Source organism: Narcine bancroftii, chromosome 2, assembly GCF_036971445.1.
Source record: "Narcine bancroftii isolate sNarBan1 chromosome 2, sNarBan1.hap1, whole genome shotgun sequence".
Taxonomy (NCBI): Eukaryota; Metazoa; Chordata; class Chondrichthyes; order Torpediniformes; family Narcinidae; genus Narcine; species Narcine bancroftii.
This window is the reverse complement of record NC_091470.1, coordinates 111353720-111379699: the sequence shown is the minus strand read 5'-3', so window position 1 is coordinate 111379699 and position 25980 is coordinate 111353720. Positions and strand designations below refer to the sequence as shown.

The 25980-nt window shown below is 50.3% G+C and overlaps 1 protein-coding gene and 1 long non-coding RNA gene across 5 annotated transcripts in view; one reads left to right on the top strand and one right to left on the bottom strand.

Annotated features, from left to right (window-relative positions):
- Window positions 1-18526, bottom strand: part of LOC138754149 (beta-centractin) — a 21251-nt gene extending 2725 nt beyond the window's left edge. Inside the window, exons 1-12 of one of the 4 annotated variants that reach the window (XM_069918013.1) lie at window positions 18307-18525; window positions 15047-15184; window positions 11871-11935; window positions 10086-10176; window positions 9424-9499; window positions 7815-7940; window positions 6129-6253; window positions 4825-5041; window positions 3600-3692; window positions 2217-2391; window positions 791-852; window positions 658-698 (exon numbers count right to left, since the gene is read on the bottom strand). In XM_069918013.1, the coding sequence (XP_069774114.1) occupies window positions 658-698; window positions 791-852; window positions 2217-2391; window positions 3600-3692; window positions 4825-5041; window positions 6129-6253; window positions 7815-7940; window positions 9424-9471 (887 nt within the window). In that variant the 5' untranslated portion in view covers window positions 9472-9499; window positions 10086-10176; window positions 11871-11935; window positions 15047-15184; window positions 18307-18525. Of the gene's footprint in view, window positions 1-657; window positions 699-790; window positions 853-2216; window positions 2392-3599; window positions 3693-4824; window positions 5042-6128; window positions 6254-7814; window positions 7941-9423; window positions 9500-10085; window positions 10177-11870; window positions 11936-15046; window positions 15185-17473; window positions 18022-18306 lie in introns of those variants that run through there. The other 3 variants (XM_069918011.1, XM_069918010.1, XM_069918012.1) reach the window with 3 other exon arrangements.
- LOC138754150 (uncharacterized) lies at window positions 18224-25980 on the top strand. The gene is made up of 2 exons (XR_011351576.1): window positions 18224-18980; window positions 25814-25980. It is a non-coding gene; the product is annotated as an uncharacterized lncRNA (long non-coding RNA).

Sequence of the window (25980 nt, the reverse complement as noted above, 5' to 3'; positions counted from 1 at the left end):
CCTAGAAGGAGGATTACTCTAACCTGATCTGTATAGACTTGAGAGACATTTTGGCCTCAATAACCTGCCAACCACAAAACAGAAAACAGGTAACTGCTGTTAGCTGTCGGCAGGCATCTGAATAAAAAGAGGGGATGCCTCTTACCCATCCCCTACTCTTTTATTTTTCCATATCTTAATGAAGGGCTCAACCCTAAAATGTCGATTATATACTTTAATCTTTGCTATATAAAGGATCCTGTTTGACCTGCTGAGTTTCTCCAGCATCGTGCTTTTACTTCAACCGCAGTGTCTGCAGGCTTTTGTGTTTTACTTCTGGGTACTGTTTTATACTGTCCTTCTATACTGTCACAGATTGCAGTGTATAACATTTCTTTAGTTGCGACACTGTGTGTGCACGCGGCCCGTATGTGAAGTGTGTACATGTTTGTAATATGCGTGTGTGTGAAGTGTGTGTAGAGAGAGAGAGAGAAAAAAGTGTGTGTGTGTGTGTGTGTGTGTGCAACCCCTGTTGTGACTACCCTTCTTGTAAATAAAGATCCTCGTTTGTTATTAAACTGTGTCAAGGACTTGCCACTTCTTGAACCCTCTGAATTTGTTCTCACCATCACAAATGTGACCATGTTTCTTTGAAAGCTAATTGATGAAATTACTTACCCTATCCATGTGGAGTATAGTCTCTCCTGTGGTGCAGAAATCTGCAAAGGAATAAAGGATATCAACAGCTGGTGCACATTACAACACTCAACTTCTAACTTTGACAAAGAGAAATTAAAACCTTTGCTCCCACCTTTATTTTCACGTCTTTTGGAGCAAGTTTCTTAACTTCACTGAGTAACCGGTCACCAAAACCTAAAATGCAATGAAACATATTTTAGTGTAAAATTACAGAGTAGAACCAAATTTTTCACATAGCAGATCCACTCCAGCACTTCAGTTCAGATTTATTGTCAGAGTATACGCACATCATATACAACCCTGAGATTCTTTTTCCTGTGGGTGAGGCAGATACACATGTAAACAGATAGAGAAATGTAAACAAACTGACTGCAATACAGAGAGAAAAATCAATAAAATGCAAAAATAAGCCCTGAAATGAGTCCCTGATTGAGTTTATTGTTGAGGAGTCTGTTGGTGGAGGAGGAGCAGCTGTTCCTGAACCTGAGGTGTGAGTCTTGTACCTCTTTCTTGATGGTACCGGTGAGAACAGAGTGTGTGCTAGGTGGTGTGGATCCTTGATGATTGGCTGCTGCTCTCCCAGATTGATTCACAGGATTACTCTCCTGCACTTTGTCTCAACCTATTACTCTCCTTTGATTCCTTCCAATTCTATCTGCTGATTTGGCTTTCGCTGGAATGCACCATCCCAAGGGCCAAAGCATTAACTCGCTGTCTCTCCTCAGACGCAGCCGAATGCAATGGGCATTTCTAGCGAGGGGAAAGAAATAACATGAATTCCTAGATTTTTTTCTGGACCACGAAAAGCAAGCCACATCTGGCTCAATGAACTTACAACATTGCAGGATCTGTTTGTTATCATGCTTATGGCATGTTTGCACACTGTATGAAATTAAATCAACCCACATTTTATAGTTATAATAACAATATCAAACAGCTATTACTGGAAAGGTATTATGGGTGTTACATCAATCCAATCCACAGAAAACTTTTCCATCTGCTGCTAAAATACTCCCCACTGATTTTATTTTTGGATGTGCTTTTGAGATCAGAACTGAAGCAATAATTCTGGCAAGTTTGTCACGGTCTCGCGCCCTTATAAAACTGAACAAACAATGCATGCTCTCTAACCCCCCCCCCTATTAGGAACAAGCCTTTAACATTTAACAGTATAACATTGAAGGTGCCAGTCAGGCTATCTAGTTTAAGCTTGAAAGAGCAATCCAAATTCTCCTTCTTTCTTTGTTCTCTCCTCTTCCCTCTCAATATTTCCCCAAGAGATTAACGACATCTTTCTTGAAGGCTACGATAATCCAGATCCAATCCTGCTGATGAAGGCCGGAACATTGCAAAATAAGTAACGACATGACAAGGTTGTACATGATGTGTGTATACGTGATCCTCAAACCGTCAAGACCAGGGATACAAGTCAATTGGGGTATTTGGCCAGCAGAGGGTCGTGGGCCAAAGAGTCCTGTTACTGCGCTGTATGTCTAAATTAAATTAAAATTATTTGTTGCGAGGTGAAATGCAGCCACCTTTGAAGAGGGTGGAACCTCCCGAGAGGACAATATTGCAGAATAACACCCTGCGCAGATCCATGTCAGACTTCTGAATGGCAAAGGCCAGCACTTCGTGGATTCCCTCACTTTCATCTCCAATTAGGTCAGGTCTGAAAAGTAACTCGGGGGCTCGGAATCGAGCCGGCCCCACCTGCAGGTAACCAACAAACAACACATCAGATACAATGAATAATCATCCCAGTTTATACATTTTCTTGAAAATTAATAGCATTAAAATGTCACTGTATCAGTTAAAAATTCTTGAAGTAAGCTTAATAGCATGCATTTGAATGTTTTCAAATGAGGCGGGATCTCATTGAAACATTTCAAATGTTGAAAGGAATGGACAGAGTAGATGTATAAAAGGGTGCTTCCTATGGTGGGAGAATCTAGGAATAAGAGGGCACAATTTCAGGATTGAAGGATATCTGCTTAGATCTGAGATGCAAAAGAATTTATTCAGCCAGAGGGTGGTCAGAGAAGTCAAAATGTCAATCCTATCTGGTTGGAGGGTGCCCAGACCAGTAGTCCTCAACTATTTTTCCCCTCTCATATACTTTAGGTAATCCCTTATTAACCAGAGAGCCCTTGAGTGCTCTGTGGTTAGTAAGGGATTACTTAAGGTGGTATGAGTAAAAAAAACCTGAGAATCTCTGGTCCAGGATAAGAGGACACGACTTCAAGATTGAAGGGGGACCACTTAGAACGGAGATGTAGAGGAATTTCATCAGCCAGATGGTGGTGAATCTGTGGAATTTGTTGCCACAGGTTGTTGTGGAGACGAGGCCATTGGGTGTATTTATGGCAGAGATTGATAGGTTCTTGATTAGCCAGGGCTTCAAAGGTTATGGGGAGAAGGCCGGGCACTGGGGCTGAGTGAGCAAATGGATCAGATCATGATTGAATGGCAGAGCAGACTCAATAGGCTGAATAGCCTATTTCTGCTCCTGTGTCTTATGGTTTTCAGGCAATGCTTTTATTAAGTGATGTATTGCCCTGCAATTAGTCCATGACTGGTCACAGCATCCATTGCTTTCTCTGCCAAATAATACAATCTAAATCCGGCCAGCAATCTGAACTGTGTACGGGAAATTTAAATCACATGGAGTATCCAAAGCTAATCATAACCAGTGACTTCTCCATATGTAGGCAATGCTAGGCCTGGGCTGAGGTTACTGTTAAGGTCTCAACATGAGATCAGTTTGGTGGCAGGGCTCATGGAATTGGATCCAAACATGAAGCAATATCCACAAGACAGAAAAGGCGATTAAAATGAAATTCAGATCTCCAACTATCATGTGATAGACTTGTTATTAGCTTATTTCCAAAACAAGACCTTCATGACGGAGTTTATTATACCTCTAAGGTGCTTCCATCAGGGAGAGTGTACTGTGCTTTCTCAGTCTCCAATGCCTCATCTTTTTGTGGGTTTATTGATAGATAACATGCCCGCTGTAAAGCAAGAAGCACACCATGAATTCTGTGCAAGCCACACTGCTTGAAATATTTCCATTTGTGCCAACCACAATTGTGTGGAAACAAACAGTCATTTCTAAGTAAGCATGGAGAAAACTGGAAGCCAGGCTAAGTTACAGGTTAGGTCATCGAAGGTACAGACCGGCCATTCTCAATGGGGGCCTTACATTATCCCTGGGGCCACAGCACGTTACCTCACGTAACATAGATATTTAAGATTTTTAAGAAGTCAGTAAGAGAAACCAACTAAATTTCACTGCTTTTACAGGGAATGGGGCCCATAAACTTTGAGCAGAGTCCTCAGGGGAACACAGCCATAAATAAATTGAGGCTGGCTGGTCTAGATCGCTTTCCATGTTCCAAATATTTAATGGACTTTAGCTACTGTCACACATTATTAGTTGCTTCTGTTGTGAGTGAATAAATAATGCAAGACCATTCTGTAAAAACTGCAGTCACGAACAGGAAATCTTTTCCACGATGGAAGTTCTGATAGAATCTATTTAATCCGATGAATGGAACCTTGAATACAGTACTACATGATCCCCGAATTCAGATGAAATATTCAAACTTCCTTCCTGAAACCATTTGCAGGTTCACTCAAAAGTTTTATAATTTCATATATTTTTTAGAGATACGTACAGTATGGTAACAGGCCCTTCTAATCGTGCCACCTAATTGACCTACAGCCCTCCCCAACCGACGTTTTAAAGGGTGAGAGGAAACCAGAGCACCTGAACGAAACCCATGATGACACAGGGAGAAGAAACAAACTCCTAACAGACAGTGCTGGATTCGGGCCCGGGTCACTGGTGCTGTAAGCTAACTACTACACTAACCGTGCTGTCCTGTTTTCAGTCCTTCCAAAGCTGAGCCATTATCAGCTAGAAAAGACAATTAAAATGGACATGAGGGAATACCACCATGTACAGATTTCCTCCATGTCTCACACCCACACTTCTTCGTCATAACAACTCCCTACTCAAAGTTTCTGTACACACCAATGATTCAAGGCGAATCACCACCACTAACAATTATTTACAATAACAAGGGTAGTCCTCCCAGCACTGCTCGCTCCTCAAGAATAAACTGAAAAATAGCCACCCACCTCTTTGACTGTTCTGACAACCTCAAATTCTGCAGTTGTGTGAAAGTCGTATCCTTCTTTCCGGAGGAGCAGGCGCAGGTACCGTGACACATCCCTGCCAGCCACGTCAACTCTCATGATGGAATGTGGCATGGCAAAGCCTTCATAGATTGGGACAGCATGAGTAACACCATCGCCAGCATCGAGCACTACACCTGTGGTCCGACCAGTAGCATACCTGAAGCCAAACAAGAGGCAGTTCAGTAACTTTGCAGGATCACAGCTCCTCAAGAGAAAAGTCTGCTGCAATAAAGTATGTTTCTGGAGTTACATCACTACTACTTTTCAGGTTTTGATCTGTTTTGCAGAAATGGGCAACATTTGGGAGACAAACATTTATTCCCTGCATTGACTTCAGAAACAACCACTTTCCTGAGTCATATAATCTAGTTCCTGAGAAAGGAAATCAAATCAGATGGGTGTTTATTACTTGCTAATTTCATGATCACGGTTTTTCCAAACCTAATTTCTCTTATAAAGAGCCAAAACTTCCAATAATTCAAGACTTTGAGAAATTCTTTGCTACCACGTCTTTAGTGTGGCTTTTTTCCCCATGGCAGATCTTTAACTGTTTATAATTTCCTGTCTCCTTTTTAGAATAGAGCAGCTACATTTGCTGTTTACAATCTAATGGAACCTTCTCTATAGCTCAAGAATTTTGGAAAATTAAAAACAAGTTTCATTTTTTCCAAGACTCTCTCATCTCTGCTGAGTTAACAAGCTCAACAAATGCCCTCGACAGTCTTAGGGGGTAAGACTTGCTGACAGGACGAGGGTGTGTGCCATTTCAGCCCTGCTAGGACTTGCACATGACCAAAGCAGGCACATAGCACATGCGACAACTGACCAAAGTTTCCAAGAGATGGAAAGGTTGGAATGGTTAGCGCGACGCTATCACAGCAGCAGTGACCCGGGTTCAAATCTAGCATTGCCTGTAAGGAGTTTGTACATTCTTCCCAAGACCTGTGAGAGTTTTGCCCGGGTACTCCTGTTTCCTCCCACTCTCCAAAACATAAGGGGTTGTGGGTTAATTTAGGTGCAATTACACAGCACAGTTTAACTGGCCAGAATCACCTTCTACTGTGCTGTAAGTGAACTAAAATAATAAAAACAAAAATAACAATATGAGATATTTACTTTTTGTACACTCTCATTCCCTTGTATTTCCCTGTTGCAGTCGCTTTATTCAAAATTCCAAACCACAAGCAGTTTTAAAACTCAACAATGATCAATTAAAGAAACGGACTGTTTATACTGTGACTTACAAACTTAGAACTGCTTGCATTGAAATGAAAAGTGCTGGAACGTTAAATGACTCAAAAAATACTTCCGCAGCCCGCTCCCGGTTTTTGGTTGGGTTTAGTGGAGCTTCTGTCAGGAGCACTGGATGCTGCAAAACAAATAGATCAACATTGTCATTGATGTCCCTCATCAAATGAGGGATTGGAGCAATGCTCAAGATGAACTAAATGTCTGACATGATGCAAGTTTAAGACCACTTCAGTTGAGATTCAAACAGGTAATGGCTTATGCCTCACACAGTTGAAGCCTATGTGGGCAAGTAGCAAAGTGACAAAATGTTAACCTTCCTGAAGGTTTGTCCAACGTACATTGTTAGAGAAAGCAATGACACAAAATCTGACCTGGAATGTGCAATGCATCAATGTGCAGGGAGCTTTCGTTTTGATCAATGACCAACAAATACAGACCTCAGAGATAAAGAATCCTACTTTTCAGGAGACCTGTATAGTAAGTACAGCATGGTAACAGGCCCTTCCAGCCCATGAGCCCATGCCACCCAAATCGCCCAATTAATCTACAACCCCTGTATGTTTTGAAAGCTATGCTAGCTTTAACAATCCCAGTCATCAAATTAGTCTCATCTCTGTGATCTTCCCAAACAACCTTGCAACTGCCTCCTTTTCAAGTATGTTTAGATTTACAGGCAGCATGAATCTGCTGGGCCAAGTTACCTATTTGCACTGTAAATAATAAGAATTATTAGTTCGCTTTTGATGTGCACAACTTAATGTTTCCATTGCCCTTTTTAACTATATTGAAAATCATACACTTATTAATTTTTAAAAAGTTTCTTTTCCTAAATCTTAGAATTTTTAGGACGTTTATTGATGCTCTTGATGTCCAAAATATGCAGATGGAATTTAATCCAAACAAATGTAAGCTGTTGCACTTTGGAAGTAGAAATCAAGGTAGGACATACATACACTGTAATTGGTAGAACAGAGGTACCTTGGAATACAGATATAATTCCCTGAAAGTGGTGTCACAGGCAGATAGGTTCTTAAAGAAAGCTTCTGGCACAATGAACTACATAAATCAAAGTAACGAGTTTAGGAGTGGGATGCCATGGTGACACTGAATAAGACACTGGTGAGGCCAAATTGGAAGTTGTGTGTAGTTTTGGTCACCAAACTACAGAAAGGATATCAATAAGATTGAAAGAGGGCAGAGAAGATTTACAAGGATGTTGCCAGGACTGAAGGATGAAGCTACAGGGGAAGGTTAAATGGGTTCGGGCTTTATTCCCTGGAGTGCAGAAGAATGATGGGCGATTCCATACAAAATTATGATGGGTAAAGATAGTTTTTTCCAATGAGGTTAGGTGAGATTAAAAGTAGAGGACAGGGTTAAGGTGGAAAAGTTTAAAGGGAACATTAGAGGGAACTTCTCCATGCAGAGAGTGTGGAATAAGCTGCCAGCTGAAGTGGTAAATGCAGGCTAAATTTTGACATTTAAGAAAAATTTGGACAGGTACATGACTGGGAGGGTTATGGTCCAGGTGCAGGTCAAGCACGAAGTGATGAGCAAGATGGAGACTGCAAGCAAGTGATCATCGCTTGGTAGATGTTATGCTGGATATTTCAAGGATACGATCATTAGAACGAGAAGAAAAAGAACTTTGATTGCATTCAACAGATAAATGATCTCACTTCCTCAGAGAACGTCTGCAGTTGGTCCTTGCTATAAACATACTGCCAGATTCTCTCCATATCATTCCAGTCTTGCACAATGCCATGCTCCATGGGGTAATGAATTGAAAGCAATCCACGGTGCTCCTAGGGTAAGAGAAGAGGACGAATATTACATAATCCCGTGTGAATAAACACATAGTTGAATTATTCAATAAAACACAGTAAATAAGATGATTAAAGGCGTTGATGGATTGAATAAGAAAGTTTTTCTTTGCTAAGTACATGCTTTTAATATAAAATTAGAGCTGGTCTGATCATGATGTCATAAGTTGAAAAATGAGAGAATGATTTTTCTTGGGCTGATGGAAATTTTATTCTGGACTTCCTAATGGAAAGATCAGTCTGTCCAGATTGGCAGCAGAAGATTGAGCACTGTGTCACACTGAGCACTGGAATCCCTCGGGGCTGTGTGTTCACACTGCTGACCCATGACTGCAGCTCCAACAGAGCCATCAGGTTTGAGGATGATATGACACTATGTTGGCCTCATCAGCAACAATGGTGAATCGCAAAGCAGAGAAGAGGTGGAAAATCCCGTGAAATGGAGTGAGATTCTCAATGTGAACATTATGAAGGGGACTTCAGGAAGCCCAGGGCTGACCACCGTCCACTACACATTAATATTTTGGTAGTGGAAAGCACCAAGTTCCCTGTAGAGCACTTAAGAAGTGACCTATCCTGGACACATAACACTCCTCACTTGTCAGGAAGGCACAATAGCGACTGCATTTCCATAGAAGGAAGGCAAGGATACCGACCATCATCTTGTCAACTTTCTACAGGAGCTTTATCGAGAGCGTCCTAACTGGCTGCATCTCAGTCTACAACAGAGGCAGTAAACTATATGATTCGAGATCAATCCACAGGACCATAAAAGCAGCAGAGAGGAACACTCTGGTCTCCTTCACCCCCAATAATGTGATTTACTGGGATCACTGTTTAAAAAGCCTTGCAAAATCTGTCAGAACGCGTACAACCCTGCGCACATCATCCTTCCAGCTACTCCCGTTGAGAAAGAGATACAGAAGTAATGAAGACAGATCCACCAAGTTGAGAAACAGTTTCTTCCCATGGACAACGAGACCTGCTGAATGACCGATGAACTGCTAAAACAATTCCACACGACTCTATTTATTAATACAGGTACTATTCATTTTTAAAATATGCATGAGACATATAGGCTTTGTGTATCTATGTATACATATAGATGTGGACTGAAAAATACCATTTTGTCAGGTTGTACTGTTACAATGGGATGATAAACTTGAACTTGAATAAGTCACCACCCTTCCCTAAGCTATTTCCATATTACACACTCCAGGGGCTGAATGATCCCCTCTTGATCATATATGTTTCAGTGTATCTGCAGCTCATCAAGACAGTGAACAGTAAAAATACACCATCATTAAATATTTTATGGAGAGATTCAGAGGATCACACGATATTACTGGAAGTGATCATCACCTGGTAATGATCATACTTTAGGTAAGACAACATATCATCTTTCCAAGGGCTTTATTTTCTCTCTGCAAAGTAAAACAACAATATTGATATTTAGATCCAATACCTCAGCTTTAGGGCCAATGAAGAGGTCACCCTCCAATGCTCCCGCCATCACCCGAATGTGCTTTGGACGTCCCACACTGCATTGAAACAAAACAGCTCATGAAGGAGTGTAAATCAAGTGTTTTCTGGTTACATGGTGTTCTTGCATTCATAAGGTAAACTCAATGCAAACAGTCAATACAAGATTCCTTTATTGTTATGTACAATTTTAAAAAAACAGTATCCAGCAACTATGAGGATTGGTAGATGATGCCAGATGAATGAATTTTCCAGTTGCTTGAGACTGAATGTTGTGTGATTGGCGAACTAACAACGAAGGGTGCCAATTTTAAACTTTTGTATTTTTTTATCTATTTATTTTCTGTGAGTATTTTTGCTGGATACTTGAATTCCAGATAATGGGGATTTTACTGTAATAGTAAAAAAAATATATTACACAAGATTGCCTTTTGCCTGCTATAAGCAGAGTTGTTGTTAGCATCACCCGGCCTACAAAAGCGAGTCCCTTCAGTGTCATTGAGTGTCCATGGATTCGCTTCCAGTGCCTCCTTTTTCCATTGGCTGTGAACTGCTGGGGTGGTGTGCAATGTTGGGGTTGTCCAGTACCCTCCATCCACTAACTAAATTATCAACAGATTTGGCAACTTTGCAACTGGCCCTCACCAATTTTCTCCATGATCCTTCCCTTGGAAGCACTTCAAGTAAACAACTTGGCCCTCGTGTTAGCTGACGTCAAATGTAACTCTGATGCCACCTGAAAGTGTTTAGGAAAGGTTTAGAGGGATGTGGGACAAAGGCAGGCAAATGAGATGAGCTCAGGTAGGCAACTTGTTCGGCAGGTTTCCGTGCTGTCTCAATGAATGAATCCCATGTCACCTTTTACTTCATCATCATCCATCATTTAAAAAATTCTTTTGTCTTCTGTCCTTGCACAGTCCACCATGAGATCAGATCATGTTATTTATTGTCATGTAATAAAACAGAAATGTAATACTACAGGAAATTGCCTGTCGATTGCCATACGGGAGACAAAGATTCGCCATTAGCATTACCCGGCACCCCTTATAGTCAAAGAAAGGGAAACCAAAGAGTCCCTCCAGAGTCACTGAGTGTCCGTGGATTCGCCTCCGCGCTCATGCAGCCGCACAAGACTCCAGTTCAGTTCATACCATCGGCAACCCGAGCCCAGATCCAAATCTCTAATATAATGAGGAAGCCCTTCTTGTCCTCAGCACCCTCTCGATACATGGTTCTCATGAGCCAGTTTCCAGCAGCCCGCAGCCTAGTGTGTCTCCTTTCACCTCAAGTCACCAGCAGCCCATGGCCTGTAGGGGCTCCTCACCTGCACATTGCCAATAGCTCACCACCTGCATGTGTCCTTCAGCTGCAGAGCCCCTTGTTGGTTCACCACTATGGTTATCATCCTTAGCGTCGTCTCCTCTGCTTCTCCTTCTCAACAGAGAGAGTTCTCCCGTTAATGGTGGCCTGGTCCCCCAGAGTCTGCAACCCTTCGAGGCTGCTGCCGAACAAAGGCGCCACCATCTTGGGCACAGACCGCAAGATTGCAAGATTTTAATACACCGTCAACTCCTTTAATGGGCCATTCAAAGTCTCTATGGAGTTGTTGGCAGAGGTGCTGGGCTGTAGGACCCTGTGAGGGAGTGCTACGTCTCCGCTCCCCATTCTCCCCAGGACCGCACCAGCGGTAATGCTGACATTACAGCTGCTCCAGCAGTGCCATTTTTTTTCCATCCCTAGTCAATGGCCTCCATCTTAGTCAGTGGTTTTCTAACTTTTTCTTTCCACTCACATATCACTTTAAGTAATCCCTATGACATAGGTGCTCTGTGATTAGTAAAGAAAAAAAGGTTGAGAACCACTGTTTTAATCGTACCTCATTGACTCGTTATGTGCACGGTTTCAGAACTCCAAAGGAAATGGGCCAATGACAATTTTTCTCAAGCAAAATATTTCAAGAACAATTAGGTCTAGAGCAATGGTTCTCAACCCACTCACATATCCCTTACTAATCAAAGAGCACCTATGGCATAGGGATTACTTAAGGTGATATGTGAGTGGAAAGAAGAAGTTTGAAAACCATCGATCTGATTGAAACAAGGCCAGGCTGATGACCATCTTTTTTTCATATTTCATCTGAGGTGAGCGACGGACCACATTCAGACTGTCTACATCTCCCTCTGCAGTGCGTCCTCAGGTCATGTGACTGTGATTATGAGAATTTATGCATGTCCTCCACTTCATTTGAAATTCTCACCATTGCCTTTCAAACTTGATTATTCCAGTACACTTCGAGTCAGCCTTCCTCGTGCTACCCTCTGAAAACCTGAGCTCAGGCAAAATCAGCTGCTGTCTCTCACCTCACTACCTGACACCATCTTTATTCATTGACTATTTCCACTTCGGGTTTTTTGTTTTGCAAATACTTACTAATTTGGGAAACAGTACTTGGGGATTTGATCACCAGCAAATCCAGCCTTGACAACTCCAGAACCCTGTAGAAATAAAACATACAAAACACATGTCACGCACTACGATATACTAATAAGGTACAAAGAAAGATCAAGTCAGAGTCATACCAAGCAGAAAACATTTAGCACATCCAATTTACAGCTGCTATCAGAAGAAACATTCTCCCTCAACAGCCTATTTAATTGCCCCTCTTAAATTTTTTTTAGACAACGAAGGACAGTAAGAGCCCCTTACTGGGGCCTGTGACACCCAATAACATACAATTAACCTACAACCCTGGTTAATTTGAAAGGGAAGAAACCGGAGCACTCAGAGGAACCGCAATGATGGGGAGAATGCACAAACTCCTTACAGACAGCGTCGGAGTCAAACCTGAGTCGCTGGTGCTGTAACAGTGCTGCACTAACTGCTATGCTACTGGACTGCTTCCTTATAAATAATAAGACCATAAAGCTTTTCAAGTCAAGTTTATTGTCATCTGATTGCACAAGTACAACCTGACGAAACAGCGTTCTCTGGACCTCGGATGGTTAGTGTGAGCAGTTCCTTTGGTCACCGCCCGTGGGAAGAAGCAGATCCTTAGCCTGGTGGTACTGCCTTTGATCCTCCTGTATCTGTTCCTTGATGGGAGCAGCTGAGAGATGCTATGTACAGGGTGGAAGGGGTCCTCAATGATTTTGCACACCCTCTTCAGATAGCAATCCCAGGAAATCACGTCGACGGGGGGAGGATGGTGAAAAGGGAGACTCCCGTGATCCTCTGCCACTCTTATGGTCCTGTTGATTGACCTCCGATCCCTTTCTCTGCAACCATACCACACTGTGATGCAGCCGGCCAGGACGCTCTTGCTTGAGCTCATATGGAAGGTTGACTTAATGTTGGCCAGCAGACTTGCCTGCTTCAGTCTTCTCGGAAATGCAGTCACTGTTGCGCTTTCCTGACAAGTGAGATGTTGAGTGTCCACAATAGGTCATTAGTTAAGTGAGCTAGCTTGTAGTGTGTTATGTCTGGTTGTATGTCTGCTTTTTTTGCACCGAGGACCAGAGAACACTTTCGTCAGGTTGTACTTGTACAATCAGATAACAATAAACTTGACTTGAACTCTCGAACTTGGTGCTCCCCATTTTCACTACTACAGAATTGTTGATGTGTAGTAGAAGGTGGATGTTCCTTTACATTCATATCCTCCAATACCTTTCTCCAAGTTCTTTCCAAGTGTAAGTGATTGTCAGAGTGAAAGTTTATTTTGCAAGTAGTCCAGCTAGACATTCCATACATAGTACAGCAATAAGACACAGTACAGAAGTGCAAAGTCCCAAAGCTACATAATTTTACAAATAAAGAAATGTAAATAAACTGTGGATTACAGAGAGAAGAAAAAAAATCAATGAAGTGCAAAAATAAGTGTCCTTAAATGAGTCTCTGATTGAGTTTGTTGTTGAGGTGTTTGAAGGTGGAGGGGTAGCAGCTGTTGCCCCATAAGAAAGTTTGTGTGAAGCTCATTCAGGAATCTGATAATGGCAGAAAATAAAAGCCCCTTAATTTGATGCTACATGATCTCAGAATCATGAATCTCCTTCCTGGTGGCTGGGGTAGTACAAGCCCTTTAATGTCAATTGCTTTTCTAAGACAGTAGGAAATGTAAAATGGTTGGAGGGGAGGTGGTATTTGTGTGAATGTCTAAACTGCATTCACGACCCTCTGCAGTTTCATGTGGTTTTGGGTAAAATAATTGTAAGGAGCCGTTCAACAATAACATCTATCCATTAGAGTCAGAATGAAGTGAATATTCTTCACTTCACTGAGCACCCTGCCTCTGTCCGCATCAGTGACAAGGATCTCCCAGCGGCCAACTACTCCAATTCTGCACCCCACTCCCCTGCTCACGTCTGTCCATGGCCTCATGTGCTATCTCACCGAGGCCACCCATCAATTGGAGAGACAGTACCTGATTTTCCAGCTGGGCACTCTCCAACCAGATAGCATTAACATCGACTTTTCCTGTTTCTGCTCACCTACTCTCCATTTTCCCTCCCTTTCTCTTTGTCTTCTTTCCCCCTTCCCTCACTATTCCCAGAGACATCCCTCCTCCCCTGCTTGCTACCATGCCCTCCCTCCCTTATCCACCTATTACTTCCTGACTTAGGACCGTGCTCCTGCCCCTACACCACCCTCCACCATTTTGTTCGGTCGTTTGCCCACATTTTTCCATACCTTGATGAAGGGCTCAAGGCAAAAATGTTGGTTATGTATCTTTTTCTTTGCTACATAAAGTACACTGTTTGACCTGCTGAGTTTCTCCAGCATTGTGTTTTTACTTCAACCATGGCAATGTTTGCCAATTTTCGTGTTTTACTTCTGAATATTCATCACCAGACCTCAAGTGGTATCAGTGTTGGACTTCAGAAGACGTCGGAACCACGCCAACCTCGTTTTTGTTGTATCCGCCAGGGCATTTTCCAGACTGGTCCAACAGATAATGATTAGACAGTCACAAAGTTGCTGATTTCCCCTCATTCCCTTCTGCAACTTTTCAGGAAGGGAAAACCAGAAGTGTTGGGGGAATCTTGGGATTCACTATCTTGGAGGAACTTACTTGGACCCAACCCACAAATGGTATCATGAAGAAAGTTTGCAGAAGTTTGGTATGACATCGGAAACCATGGAGAATTTCTAGAGATGTGTGGTGGAAAGTGTGCTGACCGGCTGCATCACAGTCTGGTATTGGAACCCAATACCCCTGAGAGTAAAACGCTCCAAAAGGTAGTGGACACAGCCCAGGCAAAACCCTCCCCACTGTCGAGAACATCTACAGGGAATGCTGCCATCGGAGAGCAGCAGCAGTCATCAAGGATCCACACCACCCAGCACACGCTCTATTCTTGCTGCTGCCATCAGGAAAGAAGTGTAGGTGCCACAAGACTCACACCACCAGGTTCAGGAACAGCTGCTACCCCTCCACCTTCAAACTCCTCAACAACAATCTCAATCAGAGACTCATTTAAGGACACTTATTTTTACACTTCATTAATTTTTTTTCTTCTCCACAGTTTATTGACATTTCTTTATTTGTTTAAATTATGTTGAGTATAGCTTTTTTTTTGCACTGCCAATAAGTGGTAATTCTGCCTCACCCACAGGAAAAAAGAATCTCAGGGTTGTATGAGACTTGACAATAAATCGGAAATCGAAAACCAACATATGAAGACTCCTATGCATTTTTGATGGTCTTCACTACAAGGACAACAAATGCCAGCCTCTGACATCCATACCTGTTGGATGAATAAACAAAAAAAAACGAATTGCTTTTTGTCAAACAACTCAGCAGATAAGTAATTGAAAATTTCAATTTAAACACACAGCACTGTAACAGGCCAATTTGGCCCTACAAGTCCCTGCTACCCAATTTACACCCCATTAACCTACACCCGTACATTTTTGAAGGGTGGGAGGAAACTGGAGTCCCCAGAAAAAACTCATGCAGACACAGGGAGAACATACAAACTCCTTACAGACAACACAGGATTCGAACCCATGTCCGGTCCCAATCTCTGGCCTCTAAAGGCGTTGGGCTAACTGCTACACCAACAGTCCCACCCCTCGAAAAATGCTGCTCTGTGAGCAAAGAAATTTGCCGCATCTTCAAATTAGTTTCAGTAAATGATCACACCATCATGGTTTATTAGGATACTGATATTTAGCTTTCAGATCCCAAAGCAAATAAGAGCCAGGAGCTCGGTGCCCGTTTTAATAGAAGTCACGTAAAAGTAGCAGCGAGTATCTATCTTTAAATTTTTTAAAAATTAGACATACAGCACAGTAACAGACCATTTCAGCCCATGAGCCCATGCCACCCAATTGAGACCCAATTAACCTACAACTCCATATGATTTGAACAGTGGGAGGAAACCAGTGACCCCAGGGAAAACTCATGCAGACACGGGGAGAAGGTACAAACTTCTTACAGAGCAGGATTCGAATCCTGGTCCAGTTTCAATCGCTGGGGCCGTAATGGCATTGCACTAACCACTACACCAACTGTGCCACCCCATGTTCACGAAAACAAGGAGGGAGAAAGATACTGAGAATGACTCATCTGAGAGACGGTTCGGCAATGGCAGGCTGGCGGGAGAGGGGCAGTTGGGGTTGGTGCTGCGAGTCCCTGTGCTCAGTGAGTTATCACACCATCATATTGATAGGATGAGAAATGACTTGATAGAGGTCTGGCAAGAGTTTGTATGCTCTCTCTCGTCTGCATGGGTTTCCTTCGGGTGCTTCAGTTTCCCCTTACCCTTCAAAACATACCAAGGGTTGTAGGTCAATTGGGTGTAATTGGGGGGCACAGGCTCGTGGGCTATAGATGAGGTAGGCAGCCAGCAACTTTTTTCCCAGGGTGGGAATAGCAAACACCAGAGGACACCTTTGCAAGTGAAGGGAGAAAAGTTTAGGGGAAACATGAAGCATTTCTATTTTATTTCATCGATTTATTTATCTATCTATTTATTTTACAGAGAGTTGTGGGTTCCTGGAAAGGGTTGCCAGGGTGGGTGGTGGAGGTTGGACAAATAGGAGCATTTAAAATACTCAATTTGAGTATTTTAAGAAAAATAAGAGGTTTATAGGTAGGGAGGGTTTTGTTTTTTTTTTGTTGGAATGTATGGGTTGGTAGAACATTGTGAGCTGAAGGGCCTGTACTGTGCTGCAATGTTGCTGATATATACCTCTCAGAACTCAAAACACTTAAAAGCCAGGAGCCCAGTGCCTGCTTTAAAAGATAAGCAAAAGTTACAAACTTTTCATGAAAACAATGAGAGAAAATTATCGTAAAAGCACAATGCAGGAGAAATTGGTCAAACAGTCAACTTTATGTAATAAAGATATATAACCAATGTTTTGGGCTTGAACCCTTCATCAAGGTATGAAACAATATTTCATCAGGAGAGAAAAATGAGTCAAGGTACTGCGAATGACTCATCTCCTCTTGCTCAGAATAGTGACATTTCAGATTTATTGTCAGAGTACATTCATGACATCACATCAAACCTTGAGATTCTTTTTCCTGCGGGTGAGGCAGAATTACCACTCATCAGTTGTGCCAATAAATTTGTGTGCACAACAAATAACAAAATGTAAACAAGTCTGACTGCAATAAGAATTTTAAAAATCAATAAAGTGCAAAAGTAAGCACCCTTAATTGAATCCCTGATTTTAAAAAGAGCACAATGCTGGAGAAACTCAGCAGTTCAACAGTGTCTTTTACATAACTTTCACGTTTTACTTGAGTCCTTGATTGAGTTTGTTGTCAAGGAGTCTGATGGAGACATAGCTGCTGTTCCTGAACCTGTCAGTACGATTGAAACACGAAGTCTGCAGAAAATCGCACTGAAATGCTGGAGGAACTCAGCTCATCTTTCAGCCTCCATAGATTGCCGAGGGGCAAAGGAGACAGGGAAAAGGGAGAGATAGAGCTGGGGGGGGGGGGGAGGGGGTTGAAGAAGCAAAGTGGGTGGTTTAATGAAAGCCAGGGAAGACTGGTAGTGCAAGTCTTGTGGCACCAATACCTCTTTCCTGATGGCAGCAGTGAGAACAGAGCATGTGCTGGGTGGCGTGGATCCTTAATGATTGCAGCTGCTCTCCGACGGCAGTGTTCCCTCTAGATGTTCTCGATGGTGAGGAGGGTTTTGCCTGTGATGTCCTGGGCTGTGTCCACTACCTTATGCAGGGCTTTACCCTCAGGAGTAATGGTGCCTCTGTGCCAGACCATGATGCAGTCGGTCACCACACCTCTGTAGAAATTTGTCAGGGTTTCTGCTGCTCTCCAACAGCAGTGATCCCTCTAGATGTTCTCGATGGTGGGGAGGGTTTTGCCTGTGATGTCCTGGGCTGTGTCCACTACCTTATGCAGGGCTTTACCCTCAGGAGTAATGGTGCCCCTGTGCCAGACCGTGATGTAGTCGGTCACCACACCTCTGTAGAAATTTGTCAGGGTTTCTGCTGCTCTCCGACAGCAGTGATCCCTCTAGATGTTCTCGATGGTGGGGAGGGTTTTGCCTGTGATGTCCTGGGCTGTGTCCACTACCTTATGCAGGGCTTTACCCTCAGGAGTAATGGTGCCCCTGTGCCAGACCGTGATGTAGTCGGTCACCACACCTCTGTAGAAATTTGTCAGGGTTTCTGTGCCTTGGGGCCTTTGACATTTACAGAGCCCAGCGTGGAGTCAGGCTGGCCAGCACCGTGGGCCGGGGAAGGGGGCGGACCGTGGGAAAGGAGGCGCGGGGGGTGGGGGGACCTGGCCATAGGGGTCGGGGCGCAGCTGCCACAGGTTTGCTTCAACCACCGGCCAGCGAGGCCAACCCCCGCCAGGGACCCGGGACACGCCTCCCAGGCTACTCACATTGTCGATCACCACGGGCTGGTTGGCGATGATATCGTAGGCCGCCATGATTTTCAACTCCAGACCCTGGCGAGGAAAGGGTCGACCGACTGCGTCTGCGCGCGGACACCCTGGCCAGGCCTCGCCTAATTGCGCCTGTTGGAGGCACACCTCCCCCCACGGACGGGCGGAACCCGACTGCGCCTGCGCGGTCGAGGCCCCCCTTGCCGACTGAATAATGCGCGCGCAATCCTGCTCGGCGGCTTCTCACAATCACGCCGCCCACAGAGCGAGACACGGTTCGCTCATTTCTACCCGAGACGTCAAAGACTGACAGAGAAGCAAACCTATCAGCAGGAACCATCACTAGTTAGTGCAGGGAAGAGCCAATCATGAAGGGAATCGCCAACCTATTATGAAGATTGGCAGAACTATTGACCAACCTGCAAAGCGACCATTTTCTAGAAATTGGTCAGGAATCAACAGATTGTGTCGGTGCGCTCCGAGATGATTGACATTGCAATCAGCCAATAGAGTGACCGAATTGTGAACTAGCCCTTCTGTGATTGGATGGTGGCGGTCGAATTTCGATTGTGTATAGGCCTGAAGCCTGGGTCTAAATAATTTTGTTTTGACCGAAAGGTGGGACAGCGACGATAGGACAGATAGTTGGCGGCAACATCGGGGTTCGAGAGGTGAGACCCATTGCACGGGAGGGGTGAAATAGAGGGCGACGGCGAAATCGGGGATTCTTTCCCCCCACTCCCTCTCTTTCCCCCCCACCCCTCTCTTTCCCCCCCACCCTCTCTTTCCCCCCCCACCCCTCTCTTCCCCCCCCACACCCCCTCTCTTTCCCCCCCCCACCCCTCTCTTCCCCCCCCCAACCCCTCTCTTTCCCCCCCCCCACCCCTCTCTTCCCCCCCCCACCCCTCTCTTCCCCCCCCCACCCCTCTCTTCCCCCCCCACCCCCTCTTCCCCCCCCCACCCCTCTCTTTCCCCCCCCACCCCACTCTTTCCCCCCACCATCCTTCCCCCCCACAACCCTCTCTTCCCCCAACAACCCTCTCTTCCCCCCCACCCCTCTCCCCCCCCACCCCACACTTTCCCCCCCCACCCCTCTCTTTCCCCCCCACCCCTCCTTCCCCCCCAACCCCCTCTTCCCCCCACCCCACTCTTCCCCCCCCACCCCTCTCTTCCCCCCCCACCCCTCTCCTTCCCCCCCACCCCCTCTCAACCCCCCCACCCCTCTCTTCCCCCCACCCCTCTCTTCCCCCCCCACCCCTCTCTTCCCCCCCACCCCTCTCTTCCCCCCCACCCCCTCTCTTCCCCCCCACCCCCACTCCTTCCCCCCCCCACCCCTCTCTTTCCCCCCCACCCCTCTCTTCCCCCCCCACCCCTCTCTTTCCCCCCCACCCCTCTCTCCCCCCCACCCCTCTCTTCCCCCCCACCCCCTCTTCCCCCCCCACCCCTCTCTTCCCCCCACCCCTCTTCCCCCCCACCCCTCTCTTCCCCCCCACCCCCTCTTTCCCCCCCCCAACCCCTCTCTTCCCCCCCCACCCCTCTCTTCCCCCCCACCCCTCTCTTCCCCCCCACCCCTCTCTTCCCCCCCCACCCCCTCTCTTTCCCCCCCACCCCTCTCTTTCCCCCCCACCCCTCTCTTCCCCCCCACCCCTCTCTTTCCCCCCCACCCCTCTCTTCCCCCCCCCCACCCCTCTCTTTCCCCCCCACCCCTCTCTTCCCCCCCCACCCCTCTCTTTCCCCCCCCACCCCTCTCTTTCCCCCCCCACCCCTCTCTTTCCCCCCCACCCCTCTCTTCCCCCCCCACCCCCTCTCTTCCCCCCCACCCCTCTCTTCCCCCCCACCCCCTCTCTTCCCCCCCACCCCTCTCTTCCCCCCCACCCCTCTCTTTCCCCCCCACCCCCTCTCTTTCCCCCCCACCCCTCTCTTCCCCCCCACCCCTCTCTTTCCCCCCCACCCCTCTCTTCCCCCCCACCCCCTCTTCCCCCCCACCCACTCTTTCCCCCCCCACCCCTCTCTTCCCCCCCACCCCTCTCTTTCCCCCCCACCCCACTCTTCCCCCCCACCCCTCCTTCCCCCCCACCCCTCTCTTTCCCCCCCACCCCTCTCTTCCCCCCCACCCCTCTCTTTCCCCCCCACCCCTCTCTTTCCCCCCCACCCCTCTCTTTCCCCCCCACCCCTCACTTCCCCCCCACCCCTCTCTTTCCCCCCCAACCCCTCTCTTCCCCCCCCACCCCCTCACTTTCCCCCCCCACCCCTCTCTTTCCCCCCCCACCCCTCTCTTCCCCCCCACCCCTCCTTCCCACCCACCCCTCTCTTTCCCCCCCCCCCACTTCCCCCCACCCCTCTCTTCCCCCCCAACCCCTCCTTCCCCCCCACCCCCTCTCTTTCCCCCCCCCAACCCCCTCTCTTCCCCCCACCCCTCTCTTTCCCCCCACCCCTCTCTTTCCCCCCCCACCCCTCTCTTCCCCCCCACCCCTCTCTTCCCCCCCCACCCCTCTCTTCCCCCCAAGCCCTCTCTTTCCCCCCCACCCCTCATTCCCCCCCCACCCCTCTCTTTCCCCCCCACCCCACTCTTCCCCCCCCACCCCTCTCTTCCCCCCCACCCCCCTCAATCCCCCCCCCCACCCCCTCACTTCCCCCCCACCCACTCTTTCCCCCCCACCCCTCTCTTCCCCCCCCACCCCACTCTTTCCCCCCCACCCCTCTCTTTCCCCCCCCACCCCTCACTTTCCCCCCCAACCCCTCTCTTTCCCCCCCACCCCTCTCTTTCCCCCCCACCCCTCTCTTCCCCCCCAACCCCCTCATCTTTCCCCCCCACCCCCTCTCTTTCCCCCCCACCCCTCTCTTTCCCCCCCCACCCCTCTCTTCCCCCCCACCCCTCTCTTTCCCCCCCACCCCTCTCTTTCCCCCCCCACCCCCTCATCTTTCCCCCCCCACCCCTCTCTTCCCCCCCACCCCTCTCTTTCCCCCCCCACCCCTCTCTTTCCCCCCCCACCCCTCTCTTTCCCCCCCACCCCTCTCTTTCCCCCCCACCCCTCTCTTTCCCCCCCACCCCTCTCTTCCCCCCCACCCCTCTCTTTCCCCCCCACCCCTCTCATTCCCCCCCACCCCTCTCTTCCCCCCCCACCCCTCTCTTTCCCCCCCACCCCTCTCTTTCCCCCCCCCACCCCTCTCTTCCCCCCCACCCCTCTCTTTCCCCCCCACCCCTCTCTTCCCCCCCACCCCACTCTTTCCCCCCCACCCCTCCTTCCCCCCCACCCCTCTCTTCCCCCCCCACCCCTCTCTTTCCCCCCCACCCCTCTCTTTCCCCCCCCACCCCTCTCTTCCCCCCCCACCCCTCTCTTTCCCCCCCACCCCTCTCTTTCCCCCCACCCCTCTCATTCCCCCCCACCCCACACATTCCCCCCCACCCCACTCTTTCCCCCCCACCCCACACTTTCCCCCCCACCCCTCACTTTCCCCCCCACCCCACACTTCCCCCCCCCACCCCTCTCTTTCCCCCCCACCCCTCTCTTTCCCCCCCCCACACCCTCTCTTCCCCCCCACCCACTCTTCCCCCCCACCCCACTCTTCCCCCCCACCCCACTCTTCCCCCCCCACCCCACACTTACCCCCCCCACCCCACTCTTCCCCCCCACCCCTCTCTTACCCCCCCACCCCTCTCAATCCCCCCCCACCCCTCTCATTCCCCCCCACCCCTCACATTCCCCCCCACCCCACTCTTACCCCCCCACCCCTCACATTCCCCCCCACCCCTCACTTCCCCCCCACCCCACTCATTCCCCCCCACCCCACACTTCCCCCCCACCCCTCTCAATCCCCCCCACCCCTCTCTTACCCCCCCACCCCTCTCTTCCCCCCCCACCCCTCACATTCCCCCCCACCCCTCACTTCCCCCCCCCACCCCTCACTTCCCCCCCACCCCTCACTTTCCCCCCCACCCCTCTCTTCCCCCCACCCCTCTCTTTCCCCCCCACCCCTCTCTTTCCCCCCCACCCCTCTCTTTCCCCCCCACCCCACTCTTCCCCCCCCACCCCTCTCATTCCCCCCCACCCCTCTCTTTCCCCCCCACCCCTCTCTTTCCCCCCCACCCCTCTCTTTCCCCCCCACCCCTCTCTTCCCCCCCCACCCCTCTCTTTCCCCCCCACCCCTCTCTTTCCCCCCCCACCCCTCTCTTTCCCCCCCCACCCCTCTCTTTCCCCCCCCACCCCTCTCTTTCCCCCCCACCCCTCTCTTTCCCCCCCACCCCTCTCTTTCCCCCCCACCCCTCTCTTTCCCCCCCACCCCTCTCTTCCCCCCCCACCCCTCTCTTTCCCCCCCCACCCCCTCTCTTTCCCCCCCACCACCTCTCTTTCCCCCCACCCCTCTCTTCCCCCCCACCCCTCTCTTCCCCCCCACCCCTCTCTTTCCCCCCCCACCCCTCTCTTCCCCCCCACCCCTCTCTTTCCCCCCCACCCCTCTCTTCCCCCCCACCCCTCTCTTTCCCCCCCACCCCTCTCTTTCCCCCCCACCCCTCTCTTTCCCCCCCACCCCTCTCTTTCCCCCCCACCCCTCTCTTTCCCCCCCACCCCTCTCTTTCCCCCCCACCCCTCTCTTTCCCCCCCACCCCTCTCTTTCCCCCCCCACCCCTCTCTTTCCCCCCCCACCCCTCTCTTTCCCCCCCCACCCCTCTCTTTCCCCCCCCACCCCTCTCTTTCCCCCCCACCCTCTCTTTCCCCCCCCACCCCTCTCTTTCCCCCCCACCCCTCTCTTCCCCCCCACCCCTCTCTTCCCCCCCACCCCTCTCTTTCCCCCCCACCCCTCTCTTCCCCCCCACCCCTCTCTTTCCCCCCCACCCCTCTCTTTCCCCCCCACCCCTCTCTTTCCCCCCCACCCCTCTCTTTCCCCCCCACCCCTCTCTTTCCCCCCCACCCCTCTCTTTCCCCCCCACCCCTCTCTTTCCCCCCCACCCCTCTCTTTCCCCCCCACCCCTCTCTTTCCCCCCCACCCCTCTCTTTCCCCCCCACCCCTCTCTTCCCCCCCCACCCTCTCTTTCCCCCCCCACCCCTCTCTTTCCCCCCCCACCCCTCTCTTTCCCCCCCCCACCCCTCTCTTCCCCCCCCACCCCTCTCTTTCCCCCCCACCCCTCTCTTTCCCCCCCCACCCCTCTCTTTCCCCCCCCACCCCTCTCTTCCCCCCCCACCCCTCTCTTCCCCCCCCACCCCTCTCTTTCCCCCCCCACCCCTCTCTTCCCCCCCCACCCCTCTCTTTCCCCCCCCCCCCTCTCTTTCCCCCCCCACCCCTCTCTTCCCCCCCACCCTCTCTTCCCCCCCCACCCCTCTCTTTCCCCCCCACCCCTCTCTTTCCCCCCCACCCCTCTCTTTCCCCCCCACCCCTCTCTTTCCCCCCCACCCCTCTCTTTCCCCCCCACCCCTCTCTTTCCCCCCCACCCCTCTCTTTCCCCCCACCCCTCTCTTTCCCCCCCACCCCTCTCTTTCCCCCCCACCCCTCCTTTCCCCCCCACCCCTCTCTTTCCCCCCCACCCCTCTCTTTCCCCCCCCACCCCTCTCTTTCCCCCCCACCCCTCTCTTTCCCCCCCCACCCCTCTCTTTCCCCCCCACCCCTCTCTTTCCCCCCCCCACCCCTCTCTTTCCCCCCCCACCCCTCTCTTTCCCCCCCCACCCCTCTCTTTCCCCCCCCACCCCTCTCTTTCCCCCCCCACCCCTCTCTTCCCCCCCCCACCCCTCTCTTTCCCCCCCACCCCTCTCTTTCCCCCCCCACCCCTCTCTTTCCCCCCCACCCCTCTCTTTCCCCCCCACCCCTCTCTTTCCCCCCACCCCTCTCTTTCCCCCCCACCCCTCTCTTTCCCCCCCACCCTCTCTTTCCCCCCCACCCCTCTCTTTCCCCCCCCACCCCTCTCTTTCCCCCCCACCCCTCTCTTTCCCCCCCACCCCTCTCTTTCCCCCCCACCCCTCTCTTTCCCCCCCACCCCTCTCTTTCCCCCCCACCCCTCTCTTTCCCCCCCACCCCTCTCTTTCCCCCCCACCCCTCTCTTTCCCCCCCACCCCTCTCTTTCCCCCCCACCCCTCTCTCTTCCCCCCCACCCCTCTCTTTCCCCCCACCCCTCTCTTTCCCCCCCACCCCTCTCTTCCCCCCCACCCCTCTCTTTCCCCCCCACCCCTCTCTTTCCCCCCCACCCCTCTCTTTCCCCCCCACCCCTCTCTTTCCCCCCCACCCCTCTCTTTCCCCCCCCACCCCTCTCTTTCCCCCCCACCCCTCTCTTTCCCCCCCACCCCTCTCTTTCCCCCCCACCCCTCTCTTTCCCCCCCACCCCTCTCTTTCCCCCCCACCCCTCTCTTTCCCCCCCACCCCTCTCTTTCCCCCCCACCCCTCTCTTTCCCCCCCACCCCTCTCTTTCCCCCCCACCCCTCTCTTTCCCCCCCACCCCTCTCTTTCCCCCCCACCCCTCTCTTTCCCCCCCACCCCTCTCTTTCCCCCCCACCCCTCTCTTTCCCCCCCACCCCTCTCTTTCCCCCCCACCCCTCTCTTTCCCCCCCACCCCTCTCTTTCCCCCCCACCCCTCTCTTTCCCCCCACCCCTCTCTTTCCCCCCCACCCCTCTCTTTCCCCCCCACCCCTCTCTTTCCCCCCCACCCCTCTCTTTCCCCCCCACCCCTCTCTTTCCCCCCCACCCCTCTCTTTCCCCCCCACCCCTCTCTTTCCCCCCCACCCCTCTCTTTCCCCCCCACCCCTCTCTTTCCCCCCCACCCCTCTCTTTCCCCCCACCCCTCTCTTCCCCCCCACCCCTCTCTTTCCCCCCCACCCCTCTCTTCCCCCCCACCCCTCTCTTTCCCCCCCCCACCCCTCTCCTTCCCCCCCACCCCTCTCTTTCCCCCCCACCCCTCTCTTTCCCCCCCACCCCTCTCTTTCCCCCCAACCCCTCTCTTTCCCCCCCACCCCTCTCTTCCCCCCACCCCTCTCTTTCCCCCCACCCCTCTCTTTCCCCCCACCCCTCTCTTCCCCCCCACCCCTCTCTTCCCCCCCACCCCTCTCTTCCCCCCCCACCCCTCTCTTCCCCCCCCACCCCTCTCTTCCCCCCCCACCCCTCTTCCCCCCCCCACCCCTCTCTTCCCCCCCACCCCTCTCTTTCCCCCCACCCCTCTCTTTCCCCCCACCCCTCTCTTTCCCCCACCCCTCTCTTTCCCCCCACCCCTCTCTTTCCCCCCACCCCTCTCTTTCCCCCCCACCCCTCTCTTTCCCCCCACCCCTCTCTTTCCCCCCCACCCCTCTCTTTCCCCCCCACCCCTCTCTTTCCCCCCACCCTCTCTTTCCCCCCCACCCCTCTCTTTCCCCCCACCCCTCTCTTTCCCCCCCCACCCCTCTCTTTCCCCCCCACCCCTCTCTTTCCCCCCACCCCTCTCTTTCCCCCCCACCCCTCTCTTTCCCCCCCCCACCCCTCTCTTTCCCCCCCCCACCCCTCTCTTTGACTTTAATTTCTGATCTTGTTCTGTTGGTTTATGAAAATGAAGAAACACCGCATCATCGTTGGAAAATGATGGGTCTGTTATGATGAATGTGACCTCAGGACGCTGAGAGAGGAGGGAAGATTATCATTCGTTCACAATTCAACAGTGTTGACTGTCTGCATGGAAACTAACAAAGAATTGATGTAATAAAGTTTGATCATTTAACAAAA